Below are 14608 nucleotides of genomic sequence, written 5' to 3'. Positions count from 1 at the left end.
AACATTCCACAGTATTTTTTTTACTCATAATATGCAATGTGCAATTAGTTTATAGTATAACAATTCCTGTGTAATTTTTTTAATATAATTTATCTTCAGAAACGTAGTATCTCCACATAATCCGAAAACAACCAATGATAGTAATCTACTAAACCCTAAATGCGCGGTTTGGTTTAATGTTGAAAGGAAGACTTGGCAACCAAGAGCTTCTTGAATACTCGCGCGGGAACGACAACAGGATGGCAACAGTAAACAAGGGATCTCTATAAGTGTGTCTTAGTAACTAAAATATGAAGTGCAGTTAGCAAAAGTTGATTTTTACTCAAGTTCAGTTAATTTTTATTCGTTTCTTTAATTTAAATACGTGTGATTTAAATATTTAAACGAGCCGTTTATAAACCGAGTCTGGTTGTGCATGGTCTGTAACAGTTAACCTTACTGATTCTTAAACAAAAAAATGAAAGGCACTACTAAGGGCACTAAAGTTAAACCTGCAGGATCAGCTACAGAAGAGGAGTGTGGAATATGGCTTGACACAACTCAGTTAAAAGAGAAGAAACAACAGGTAAATATACTTAAAAGCGACTTGCAGTGCATTACAAAGACAAGGTTACATTACGTTTTGCTCTGCTTATGCAATGTTGCACCACTGGACTTATTATTATATAACAAATCTAATTTATTTATAATGCATTAAAACATGCCAACTTTCCTGATAAGAATCCTGAGAAGATTTCATAGTGTTGCCCACTTTTATTTATTTTTTCAGAAAAAGACTCCAATCTCCAAACTATTAAATCCATTGGCAAAATCAGGAGGATACAATGTGGCTGTCTCTTTGAACTTTACTCAAACTAAACTTAACATGCCTATCACTAAGCAGAGCACAATATCGTCTTTCTTTTCACCTAAACTTAGAGGTAAGATGCTCAAGTGTTCATTTATACTGTAATATTCATACTGTATGGGATGATTTTATAAAACTTTTTATCTCTCTTTTTCTAACTGGGATGATGTCTTTGTTCAGACTCCAAGCCAAGGGCCTCTCATGATGAGATGTACACCTCCATGCACACAGAGGCGTTATGTGGTGTTAAACGAAAACATGTGGCGACACTGGAGCCATCTGGAACGTCAGACATTTCAACAAGTCAAAAGTTTCAGGTCGAACAGAGGAACTGTGATCTAGATCATGTGTCAGTGATGGAAATAAAAGAGCAGACTTTCCTCCACTTGATGTGTGGTCACGCGTCAGACGAAGAAGAGCCACCAGAAAAGCGAAGAGTTTTTGCCAGTCATGCAGACCACAATGTGTTAGAGACACAGGAATACAGGAATAAAGAAGTATCTGCCACGAGTAGAAATCCACATATTCAGACAATTCCTGAAACTGAGACTCTTTTTTACAGGGAGTCCCATCTCATCCGAAAGCCTTTGGAGGAAGACTGTCAAAATGTTCTTCAGTCTCCACATCCGAAAGACTTTCAAGAGTTCCAGGAAAAACATGTTTTGGGAGATCATAATACCACTATTCAGAGGTCTATCTTAACCTCTAGGCCTATCAATGCAAACCACAAAAAACCAAAAGCTAATACGGATCAGGAACAATTTCTGTATAAACCTAAGGCTTCACCTGCGAAACTAATCGGAAAAGAAAATAGGCAGCCTGCATCACCTATTCACAACTCTCACCCATCCCCTTTTAAGCGAAATCTAGTATTAAGTCCGGCAAAGCCCAGGTTAAAGGAGAAATACACTCATTCGGACACAGAGATGTCAGGAGATAGCCTCGCTATGTTATTCACTCAAGACTCGGAGGGTTTCTGTGTGATTGCTCATCGTGACCAACACCAGAGGAGCCCACTGAAAGACCACGGCAATGGCTCTAACAACACAGATTACTGGAATAATGCATCCGCGAGGTCTTTAGATAAGGAGGAAGAGGAATCAGATCTAGAAGCAGAGATGCTTTTCACCCAAGACTCAGAAGGGAACGTGGTTATCAAGCACTAACTTTAAACTGATCATTTTACATCACGTAAAAATGTGGCATTATGATCCTATGAAATTGTTTTAAGTTGTTCTTTGGAAAACTGTGATGTTTGCATTTTTTAAAAGCTCTTTATTTTATGTATAATTTAGATTAGTTAGATTTTAGGTATGAGAATCTACTTAGAAACAAACATTAGAGTTTTTTTTAAAGTTGTAATTGATACATTTACCTCAATAATTATTTAAATGCAGAAATAAACACCTGTCAAAGTCCAAGTAAGCCTAAAAAGTGCAGTGATTTACACATCACAATTCCTATTTTTCTAAGTCCTGTTGGCCACCAGATGGCACAATTAACTGGATTTGCATGTAGTGTAAGTGTATACAGTAGTAGGTGTATAAGGTGTTATTGTTTGTCAAGTTGATGTTATAATGCTCCTAAACTGAATAAATCAGATTTATGCTGACAAATTTATTATGCATTTAGAAAGACACTTGAACTGAATTTCAACATTTATTAAGGTACAGGAGATTGTAAATGACAATTACAGTACAAATACATCATAATGAGTTCACAATTATTAAATTCAACCCAATTTGTTATCGTGAAAATACTTTCTAATGGTAAAATACAATTTAAGCACACATACTGTAAATTCCACCTTGTGTACTAAATATGCAATCGGCTCACTAACAAAACAAATGTGACATAATTCCTTTTAAGGACTTAAGATTGCTACACATTAACACATGTTGGCATACGGTCAAAATGGTGTTCAAGACTTATAAACATTTAGGACAGGACATTTATTTCCCAGACAGGGTTTTAATTAATCCAAGAGTAGACCTAGATATATTAGGACATTTAAGTAGTTTTTTTTTATAAACATGCCTTACAATAAAACTTTACCGGGGTCCATCTTAAGACAAAACAATGTCACTGATATACTTTAAGATATGCCAGTGCAAGCTGATTTTTTAAACTAACATTTTAGTCTTGGGACTAGATTTAAGCCCTGTCCGGGAAACTGCCATTTAATGTGCATCTATATAGACAAGAGTGCAATATAAGTACAACTAGGAAACAGTTTTGTACAACTTTAATTTGATTGCAGGCTATACCCAATTATTAGATTTATTTTGGTATAGCATACGCCTGTCAATGTAAATCTGGAGGAAATTTCAGAAATGCCGGACAAAATTGAGCGTGCTGTTTTAAAACGATATTAAAGTAATATAAAATCTTATAAAAATATCCTCAGAGGCACTCATTCATTTGCAGATCATTTTCACACACTAAGAGTAAAGAGTGTTTTGATTTAAATAATTCCCATTGACATTTCTGCTTACAGTTCCATTTGAACACAACATTTCCATTTAATTTACCTAAACAAAAACATTTTGCTTTCTGCAGAAGGCAATATGTAAGGTGGGATGTAAACAAAATAAATTGTCAAATCTGAAACAGAGAAGACCTGTGTCCCTTTAAAGTAAAAATACCCCATTATTGCTACTGTAAAACAATTGGTTACCTGGTTGCCTTAAAATTCAATTGAATTCAACTTAAAATCTTAGTTAACACAACCATTTTTTTTCAACTTTTTTTAAAATAACTAATATTTTAAAGTTGAATTGACTCAAACATTTTAGGCAACCAGGTAAGTTACTTTTTTAAGTTGAACCAACCAATCTTTTTTTTACAGAGTGCAATCTGTGAAAACGGACCCCATCAAAAAGCTAATTAATTTATTTATGACTACATTGTCTTAAATGTATTTTTTCATTCACTTAGGACCTTATCCAATTTTAATTCTATTACTGCAGTACCAAGATGTATTAAACTGAGCATTTATGCAGTCAACACATAAATTGTATAAATATTAGTGCTGGCCATAGATACATCTAGATTAATCGCACACAAAATAAAAGTATTTTTTTGCACAATATGAGTGTGTGCTGTGTGTAATTATTATATAAATACACATACATTCATGTATGCATTTAAGAAACATTTACCTGTGAATGTATATATTTATATATTCCATATTATATATAAACCAAACAAAAAATGGATATATAAATAAAAATGTTCTGAAATGCATATGTGTGTGTGTGTGTGTGTGTTTAAATATACATAATAATTACACACAGTACACAAACATATATTATGCAAAAATGCACTTCCACTTTCTGTGCGATTAATCTAGATTAATCTATGCCCAGCACTAATAAATAAGTAATTTATCTAATATTTATGTAATGAGATTTAAAAAACTAGTCACTTGATACTCTTTTTAAATAAACAGCACTTTGAGTTGTTGGCTGATAAATGCAGATTAATACATAATGGTGTAAAATATCAAAGGATGATCATGAACGTGTGGGGACAAAATAAATATTTTATTCTTAATTTTTTGTCTAACCTTACATCTACAATTCTCACAACCACAAGGTGTATGACCTCTTATCTAACAGTGTGATACAGTGAAAGTGCATGAAGAATTCTGGGTAGGAGGAAAGAGACGGCGAGCTGGAAAAGGTGAGGAATCACCCGGCGATCTTTGTAGGCTCTGTGACCAGACTGGACCCGTCCCAAACGCTTTTAAACTGCTCTGGAACAGGAAGCTCCCTCTGTAGAAAACATACAAACAGAATTCAAAACTACGATGCAATACTATAAACATTTAAAGTTTACATGTTTTAACATTGCAATATAAAACTGGTTCTTATTTTGGTATTCATGGCATTTTGTATCATGTAGATGGTTAAAAGATTGTCAGTGTAAATACACTCACATAATCATCTTCTCCCTTAGGAACTAAGATGTTCATTTCTGAACTCTTGGCACTGACAATCTCACAGTCAAGTGAATCCTTGCTCAAGTACACATGACACCCCTCGGTTTTATTAATGGAAATGGTAGGAACTTTTCCCAGTACCTGTAAGGCAAAAAATGACTAAATGATTAATGTGACATTGCCTGTCAAATCCCGGCTAAAGTCTCATAATCTAATTTTGAGATTAGAAGCATCAAAGTTTGAATTTTCCGTCATTGATTTAAATCCTAACATGACCTTACTAAGTCAATATTAAAGATACCAAACTTAAGTTTTCACAGAATGTTCTTTACATTACAGTATGTGGCATGGTTTTTTGTAGACAAAAACATATCATAGAGTTAGACCTTAAAGGAAAACACCACAGCTTTTCAACATTTTACTACGTTCCCACCTCAACTTAGAGAAATTAATGCATACCTATCTTTATTCAATGCATGCACTTAATCTTTGTACAGCGCGTTGTGAATGTGTTAGCATTTAGCCTAGCCCCATCCATTCCCCAGGATCCAAACAGGGATCAACCCAGAAGGCACCAAACACTTCCATTTTTTTATCCGCTTAGAAAATCGCCACGTTTTATTTTGTGCCACCATACTTACTTGTGTAACTACTCATGTAACAGTCTTTAAAGCAACACTATGCAGTTTCCTTGTAAAAATGACTTACAGCTCCCCCATGTGGTTGAAAAGCGCAACAGTGCCTGGTATCTGACACTCTTCTGCAGGCAGGGGGAGGGGCGGGGCTGTGTTTCCTACCCTCCACCGCCACTTTCAGAGTGTGCTTGTAGCAGCTAGGAGGCTGCTCAGGTTGCAGCAACAGTACAATTTGTCCAGTTAAAAGTTGTTCTATCACTGAAATAATTTTAGAGACATTATTTAAAGGTAAAAAACGACATAGTGTTGCTTTAAATAGGGAAAACATGGAAGTGTTTGGTGGCTTCTAAATTCATCCTTGTTTGGATCCTAAGGAATGAATGGGGCTAGGCTAAATGCTAACACATTCAAGACGCGCTGTACAAAGATTAAGTGCACACTTTTTTCCTTTAAAAGTGCAACTTTGTTTTACATGCTTGACAAATTAAAACGTATATTTTTCGTTCATGTTAGAGGCATTACTGTCTGTAATTTACCTTACAAATATCTGCAAGTATTGTAATGTATAATAATCACACACCTTATCGCATAAAAATCTCCAAAAATATAAAATAATTCATCTTTTAATTTGACAAACATGTTTTATTTGCTATTTAACAAAAACCTTTTTACCACTTAGAGTTGTGTAGACTAAGACATTCTTAATAGTTTCTCGCAGTTAAGAGACCATCCTTCACGTGCAAACATTACATTAACACATTCTCCTTTACAATAACAACCTGAAGTGTTTCACACACATCCACACACTTCACTCTGCAGTGTGTTACGTAGACACATTTACTGTATGACTGTCCTGACCTGAAGCTGAACATCTTTAGAGTTGATGATTTCAACAATGCCCACCACATTGTCAAACACCAGTCCAAGCTTCTTACAATTATCTGTGAGAAGAGAGACAGACGTTACCCAGGCGTGGTGTGATAAAGGAAAAGATAACGTTACTGTATAGAAACAGCTGGCGTTTTAAGGAGCTCCTCTTATCCACTATGATGGAGTTGATTTTCCCTTTGATCTGGAGTGTGCAATTGCTACAGCTGAATGCATAAACCACCTGTTTGAGTTCAGTCTCTTCTATCACCAGGTCATGAGTTTGCTCCTGGTACTCCTATAGGACAAATGCACACAAAAGATCCATTGGTTTTTGAATGTGATTCAATAGTAAGTTAAAGGAATATTCCATTTTCTTAAAAGAAAAATCCAGATAATTTACTCACCACCATGTCATCCAAAATGTTTTTCTTTGTTCAGTCGAGAAGAAATTATGTTTTTTGAGGAAACATTGCAGGATTTTTCTCATTTTAATGGACTTTAATAGACACCAACAATGAACACTTAACTCAACACGTAACAGTTTTTTTCAACGGAGTTTCAAAGGACTATAAACAATCCCAAACGAGGCATAAGGGTCTTATCTAGCGAAACGATTGTCACTTTTGACAACAAAAATAACAAACATACCTTCTAAAGCACAACTTCTCATCCAGATCCGGTCGTGATGCGCCAGCTGACCCCACGCAATACGTCATGACGTCAAGAGATCACAAAGGACGACCTTGAAACTCCGCCCCAGTGTCTTGAAAGAGGACCGTTCCTACGTTGTTGTATGTCAACTGATACAAATTAATGTCTTTGTGTCAGTTTATTGTTTAAAATGGTCCGCAAATGTGCGTTTTATATATGTAACACGTGACCTCCCTACGTCACTATGCATTTACGTTAGGTCGCCCTGGACCGGATCTAGACGAGAAGTTGTGCTTTAAAAGTGTATATTTGTTATTTTTCTTGTCAAAAATGACAATCGTTTTGCTGGATGGGACCCTTGTGCCTCGTTTGGGATCGTTTGTAGTGCTTTGAAACTCAGTTGAAAAAAACTGTTAGGTGTTGAATTAAGTATTGGTTGTTGGTGTCTATTAAAGTCCATTAAAATTAGAAAAATCCTGCAATGTTTTCCTCAAAAAACATTTCTTCTCGACTGAACAAAGAAAGACATCAACATTTTGGATGACATAGTGGTGAGTAAATGATCTGGATTTTTCTTTTAAGAAAATGGAATATATCCAAATATACCACCTCACTTTACAGCATCGCTGGGCAATGCAGCATATGGTATCGTAACCCACGCATCATGATACGAATCGTATCGCTTTAATCTTGCCAATACACAGCCCTATATTCATGTTTTTTTATTATAATCTTTTAGCACTTTGATTCAAACAATTAAACACACTAGAAATGGAAGCTTGAGTTAAGTGCATTGCATTGTGGGATACCGTATTATTTGCATTGTGCTCAGTTATATACTACATATTTTGCCAAATGTACTAGGATTGTATTCTTCTGCCTGTGAAATATGTGATCTGCGCGTCGAGAGATCCTATGTGCATGACGTGTCTTGTCAAAATAAGTGCCTGCTTAAAGGGTTTATGATAAAAGAGACGCTCGCGGTTGCCAGATACTCGCATAATCTCATGTGTAATCAGAGTTCACTGTTAAGGGAGTGTCTTGCGTGTATTTTGTGAACGTGAGCGTCTCTTTTATCACAAACGGTTGCAGCAGGCACTTATTTTGACAAAACGTGATGCACATGGTTCACATGACTCAACAAACACATATTTTGAAAACACAAGCAAAACAGATGACACTCCGAACACTTATTTTGAATTTGCGCCCCCCGATGAGCAGTCACGAGCCGCCACTGGTATTCTTTGGATACATGAATATATGAATTAGACAAACAGTGAACAGTATAAATACTTCATGCTACCTACCACCCTCCACTTCTTTCCTTCCAGCTCCAGTACAGGGGAATGTTTCTTGGCAGGTGCGTGGCCAGATGAGCTGAAGTTCGGACTTTTGGCCGGAGAGCCGTGGTGTGTCTTTTCCTGAGGGCGCAGGGTTGGGTTCTTATGCGTCTTTTGATCATCAGACACATGCTTTAAACCTAGAGGCAAAATATATCACTTGATATATACTGTGTATAGTGATGGACAATGTATCGACTTTGTAGTCTGATGTTTGATCTCCTGTCTACCTTTGGTAATGGCCTCTCCTTGGTTAAGCTGTGCAAATAGAGCTGAGTGTTGGGCTGCTGTGTCGTCTGCTTTAGAGTTGTTATCCATGAACACTGGAGGAGGACCTGGTGGTGGTGGTGGTGGAGGGCAAAGACCATCAGGAGAAGCATTGAACAGCGAGGTAGGGGCAATGGGACCCTGGGCAAAACACATAGATAAGCACACAGAAATATTCAGACTTTTTGACTCTAACACTGCAGAATTACTATTTGTATTTGGCCTATGCTCATTGCTACGCCTATGCAGTTAATATTGATGTATTTCAGTGTTTGCGTTTAAGGATATTGTTGTTTGCATTTGTACATTAAATAATTCTGATTCAGTATCAAGTTCCTACTTGATTTTCAATATAAAATCTGACTCCTTAAATTAAAGCCATTTGGGAATCACTGGTGGACCATGGTGGAGTTCTCTGCAGTCTCCAGTAGGGGGAGTATAAGGCAATGGATTGGGTCTATAAAGTTTACAGTTGAGTAAACTAAGGTGACCTCCATAAAATTAAAAGCGTGTTTTTACCAGTCAGAATCTTGAAAGTGAAATCTGTAAAGCATCAGTTGCAATAGAAGGCATCTGAAACATTACATTCACATAATGTAAATTGCCAGAAATGCCAGTAATACAAAGTTTCAGTCACAACCATCACCTTTGCATTTTATACAGATTACTATCGTAGGATAACTATATCAAAAACTATTATACTGTAGTAAGTTGTCAAGTTAGGACACCCATTATGTTTTCTGACCTAAGGGGTTAAGCTTGTATGCCTGAAATTAGTTTTGTAGGGAGATAAACTGTGCCTATATATGAATCTTTTACAAAGCATGAATTTAAAAATATTACTTTAAAGTACAGAAATATTAATTTAAAAAGTAATAATGAAGAAATAAATAAAATGTATGGATGTCCAAATGGGATAGTTCACCCAAAAATAAAGTTGTTTTTTTTAAACAAACTATTTATGAGCCCCATTTACTTCCATAATAGGAAAAGAAGAATACTATGGAAGTGAATGGGGCTCACAAACTGTTTGGTTACAAACATTACTCAAAATATCTTTCTTTGTGTTCATCACAAACAAAATGTATACATATCAGATTTGTAACAACATGAGAGTGAGTAAATGATGACAGAATTTTCATTTTTGGGTAAACTATCCCTTTAACTGACAATGTATCTGTAAAATTAAAAAAAATATTACATTAAAGTACAGAAATAATAATTTAGAAAATAATAATGAATAAGTAAATAAAATGTAGGGATGTCCAAATGGGATAGTTCACCCAAAAATTTGAAAACAAACTATTTGTGGGCCCTATTCACTTCTATAGTAGGAAAAAAGAATACTATGTAAGTGAATGGGGCACACAAACTGTTTGGTTACAAACATTTCTCAAAATATCTTCCTTTGTGTTCATCAAAACAAAGAAATGTATATAGGTTTGTAACAACATGATGGTGAGTAAATGGAGAGAATTTTCATTTTTGGGTAAACTATCCCTTTAACTGACAATGTATCTGTAAAATAAAAAATAAAAATGTTACATTAATGTACAGAAATAATAATTTGGAAAATAATAATGAAGAAATAAATAAAATGTAGGGATGTCCAAATTGGGTAGTTCACACAAAAATAAATGACATTTATTTGAAAACAAACTATTTGTGAGCCCCATTCACTTCCATAGTAGGAAAAAAGAATACTATGGAAGTGAATGGGGCTCACAAACTGTTTGGTTACAAACATTTCTCAAAATATCTTCCTTTGTGTTCATCAGAAAAAAAAAACGTATACAGGTTTGTACAACAAGAGAGAGAATTTTCATTTTTGGGTGAACTATCCCCTTAATAATGTATCCGTAAAATATATTTTTTTAAAGATTACAATAAAATAAAAAATAATAATTTAGAAAATAATAATGAAGAAATAAATAAAATATAGGGATTTCCAAATGGGAAAGTTCACCCAAAAATAAATGACATTTTTTGAAAACAAACTATTTGTGAGCCCCATTCACTTCCATAGTAGGAAAAAAATAATACTATGGAAGTGAATGGGGCTCACAAACTGTTTGGTTACAAACATTACTCAAAATATCTTCCTTTGTGTTCATCAGGAAAAAAATTATACAGATTTGTAACAACATGAGAGTGAGTAAATGATGATAGAATTTTCATTTTTGGGCGAACTATCCCTTTAACTGACAATGTATCTGTAAAATTAAATAAATAAATAATTTTTCAAAAATATTACATTAAAGTACAGAAATAATAGTTTAAAAAATAATAATGAAGAAATAAATAAAATGTAGGGATGTCCAAATGGGAAAGTTCACCCAAAAATAAATGACATTTATATGAAAACAAATTATTTGTGAGCCCCATTCACTTCCATAGTAGGAAAAAAGAATACTATGGAAGTGAATGGGGCTCACAAACTGTTTGGTTACAAACATTCCTCAAAATATCTTCCTTTGTGTTCATCAGAAAAAAAAATGTATACAGGTTTGTACAACATGAGAGAGAATTTTCATTTTTGGGTGAACTATCCCTTTAACTAATTATGTATCCGTAAAATATATTTTTTTAAAAATATTACATTAAAATAAAAAATAATAATTTAGAAAATAATAATGAAGAAATAAATAAAATATAGGGATGTCCAAATGGGAAAGTTCACCCAAAAATAAATGACATTTATTTGAAAACAAACTATTTGTGAGCCCCATTCACTTCCATAGTAGGAAAAGAAGAATATTATGGAAGTGAATGGGGCTTAGGAATTGTTTGGTTACAAACATTCCTCAAAATATCTTCCTTTGTGTTCATCAGAACAAAGAAATGTATACAGGTTTGTAACAACATGAAAGTGAATAAATGATGACAGAATTACATTTTTTTGGATGAACTATCACTTTAACTGATAATGTATCTGTAAAAATGTAAGGTAAAGGTCAAAACGATTTGAGCCAAGTAATTTAAAATACAGTTTGAAGTCTTTTCTAAGATAACTTTTTCTTGTAATCTGGTAGTTAAAAATCCATATGTTTCAGGCACTTTCAGAACAACTGGGCAAATCTCTTTAAATGACATTTCAAGCGAAAGCACAGATCGGCGTGGCACAGTCGACTATTGTGTTATACCCTGACGGCACCTTCACGCCTGTTTTACATTGTCAGCACAGCTGCCACTGACAGTTGCACACGATTCCCACTTCAACACTTCAACCGGCTTAAACAACTGTTGCACACCCATCTTTGCCTGTCTTGTACAAACACACATGTGTGTTTAATCCCAATACTTCTGCTGATGTTCAGCACAGGTTTAACTGAATCAACTGTGAGTGAAGTCAAAATTCAAATGCACTAAACAACCTGTTTAAAGCAGTAAAAATAGTGATGCTGGAGTTTTATTGTGTGACAGGTATATTTAATGGGATGTTAAATACATAAGAGGAGAGCTTGAATTACGAGGAACGTGTGTGAGAGCAGGTGTGTAAGCCAGAGACACACTAGTCTTTTGTTGGGGACATTTCTATGGTTAACACCCCCCCATGCAAAAAGACCCTAAGGACCACCTGTCCGCAGCTTACAGTTCTCTACACATTGGACCCCTTACGACAGGAGGGACAGCTGACACACAGTCAAGGGGGCTCTCAGGTTTCTTTTGAGACACACATGCACACGCACTATTTCACTCCCTGACAGACAGAATTTCACTCAAACTCAATAAGTTTCAGAATTGCTTAAGGTGATGTATGAGAGCTCTTTCAAAGTGATTAAAGCAAGATATGAATTTTGAAAGGTAACTAAACAAAACACTTTCTATAAATGGCATCTTTCTTTTGGAAATTGTCTTGAAATTTGGACAATCCCAGAGAAAAATGCTAGTGTACCTAGTTCTTTTAAGTATAAACTTAGATGTTTCTCTATACATTGCTAAGGAGAAATAGAAACAAATTAGATAATTTCTAAGTACATCAAGGGGTGGTTTCCCGGACAGGGGTTATGTTAAGCCAGGACTAGGACTCTAATTAGGAAATATAACCATATGTCACTGCAAGTTGTTTTCAGTCTGGACAGCTCTTACATTTATTTTCAAATCTATATAGTCCGGGACTAGTCTAATCCCTGTCCAGGAAACTGCCACTAAGACTATAATTAGATTGTATAGGTAAAATAATCTGGATTTGGATGTTCATGTTTAAAATCTTCAATTATATTGCTTTTGAGTGCAGATTTGGCAAATCTAAACTCAGTTGTGACATTGTTGAGATCTCTTCTGAAACTAACTGAGATTATTACACGGCTCTCTGGAATGCTTGATTCTGATTGGTCAGTTGAGACATTTGCAGGTTTGTTCTTTTCAAATAATAAACGCTCCAAAGTAATAACGCATAGCCGGTACTACTTGTATGTTTTAAATCCCTCCGCGCCAACAAAGATTACTGTTTGGTGCCATCTTGTGACAAACACTGGACAACCACAATTAAGAATGGAAAAAGTTTGACATTCATTTTAACATGTACGGACAAAACAAAACATTTAAACAGTGGATAGAAGAACGAACAACGAACAACGACAAGACACAGAGAGCTTACTGAGACTGAACAAAATAGAGCATGACAGCTACGAAGCCAACACTCAAAAAAATACAGAATGTGCATTTAAACTTCTCAAAGACTGGCTAAAAGAGAAAAAAATGGAAACAGACAAGTATGAAGCAGAGGATCTTAATAAGGTATTACGATCATTTTATGCATCTGTGCAAAGTTTCGCGGAAGGATAAAAATATTAATTTAAAACAAATATGCCAATAAAATGTTTCAAATTCATATTCATGTCCAGTTTTTTTTCTTATGTGGTGAGTAGCCGTGTAATAAGTGGGATAATGTAGAGGCAGCCGGTAGTTATCAGGTAAATAAGCCCCTTTAGTGTGATACAAGACCCTCCGCTTCCCGTCGGGTCCTGATCACACTGTCGGGGCTTATTTCCCGATAACTACCGGATGCCTCTACATTATCCCTTACATAGAAGAAGTGAATTCCCAAGGTTGACATGCATAAATCTGTAACACTGTTACAATAAGGTTGTATTTGTTAACAATTAGTTAAAGGACAAATTCTGTATTTTACACTTAAAGCCCTGTTTTCAGATTGTTTATGATGAAATAGAACGGTTTTGACTGAAATTTAGACATATGATGCTGGCCCGAGAATTTGCAGGTGTTTGTTGTTTCACCTCCCACCTCTACAATGGGTGCATTAAAAGGCATTAAACTTTCAATTACAAAGACGTCCAACTCCATTGACTTGTATTAGATGTGCTGTGTGAGGTACGGTATTACTTCGCACCGGGAACTTTTCTTGCAATTGGCAAAGATGGATTATCGCCACCAACTGGGCTGGAGTGTCTATTATTCAAGCTCTTAACGGAAGAATGTACAGGTGTGAGGCATTTGGAAAAATAGGTCCACAACTTTACAACAAATGCTAAAACACCTGTTGCCTATAGTATAATCCCTTAAACGGTTCTCTTATGTAAAAATAATCGTTAAGTGTTTCACGACAGCGACCCAGGTTTGTCGTTATCGAATACTATTGTTGCCATGGAGATGCAACAGAAAAAACGTAAGGGTTTTTTTCTGCAACACCCTTAAGTTTAAGGGAAACATAAGGGTGAACTTAAGGGAAAATTACACTTAAGGTGCTTTATGCAACCGGGCCCAGTGATCTACAGGAACACCATTGCCCCTTTTCCACCAAGGCCGTTTAAGTGCTGTTTCAGAGCCTAATTTCAAATGAGTTCTTTCTTTTTCGATACCCAAAGTAGTTTGGTAAGTAGCACCAAACATTGCTGGTCTAAAATTGGGTTACCGTGACATGATACTAGGAGTGTAGCTACATGCTAAGGCTAAAACTTTCTATGTAAATGATAAAATATGTTACGCACTTTCTGGTATTTGCAACCTCCGTTTATATAAATTACGTCGAGCTTTGGATTCACCACATTTGGATGCCAGTGTAGGTATGAAAAGCCCTGACCATTAATAGTTT

General features: G+C 35.4%; 2 protein-coding genes across 4 annotated transcripts in view; one reads left to right on the top strand and one right to left on the bottom strand.

Moving 5' to 3' along the window:
- The first annotated feature begins 92 nt into the window (after positions 1-92).
- LOC129455293 (aurora kinase A- and ninein-interacting protein) lies at positions 93-3389 on the top strand. Its single transcript, XM_055219993.2, has 3 exons — positions 93-565; positions 770-920; positions 1028-3389. The coding sequence occupies exons 1-3, from the start codon at positions 458-460 to the stop codon at positions 2011-2013; spliced, it is 1245 nt and encodes a 414-aa protein (XP_055075968.2). The 5' UTR covers positions 93-457; the 3' UTR covers positions 2014-3389.
- cap2 (cyclase associated actin cytoskeleton regulatory protein 2) overlaps positions 2494-14608 on the bottom strand; it is a 42048-nt gene continuing 29933 nt past the window's right edge. For all 3 annotated transcript variants that reach the window (XM_073858344.1, XM_073858345.1, XM_073858346.1), the window contains exons 8-13: positions 8517-8694; positions 8254-8426; positions 6468-6590; positions 6284-6367; positions 4788-4931; positions 2494-4623 (exon numbers count right to left, since the gene is read on the bottom strand). In XM_073858344.1, the coding sequence (XP_073714445.1) occupies positions 4540-4623; positions 4788-4931; positions 6284-6367; positions 6468-6590; positions 8254-8426; positions 8517-8694 (786 nt within the window). In that variant the 3' untranslated portion in view covers positions 2494-4539. The remainder of the gene's footprint in view (positions 4624-4787; positions 4932-6283; positions 6368-6467; positions 6591-8253; positions 8427-8516; positions 8695-14608) is intronic.

The sequence above is a fragment of the Misgurnus anguillicaudatus genome, chromosome 20 (genome assembly GCF_027580225.2).
Source record: "Misgurnus anguillicaudatus chromosome 20, ASM2758022v2, whole genome shotgun sequence".
NCBI classification, from domain to species: Eukaryota; Metazoa; Chordata; class Actinopteri; order Cypriniformes; family Cobitidae; genus Misgurnus; species Misgurnus anguillicaudatus.
This window is presented reverse-complemented; position numbering and strand designations above follow the sequence as displayed.

What these genes read in the sequence shown, in the direction of transcription:
- LOC129455293 (XM_055219993.2), top strand. Translation starts at nt 458, where the DNA reads ATGAAAGGCACTACTAAGGGCACTAAAGTTAAACCTGCAGGATCAGCT. An exon ending in TAAAAGAGAAGAAACAACAG is followed by an intron (nt 566 to 769) that starts GTAAATATACTT and finishes TTATTTTTTCAG; the next exon opens with AAAAAGACTCCAATCTCCAA. An exon ending in CTTTTCACCTAAACTTAGAG is followed by an intron (nt 921 to 1,027) that starts GTAAGATGCTCA and finishes GTCTTTGTTCAG; the next exon opens with ACTCCAAGCCAAGGGCCTCT.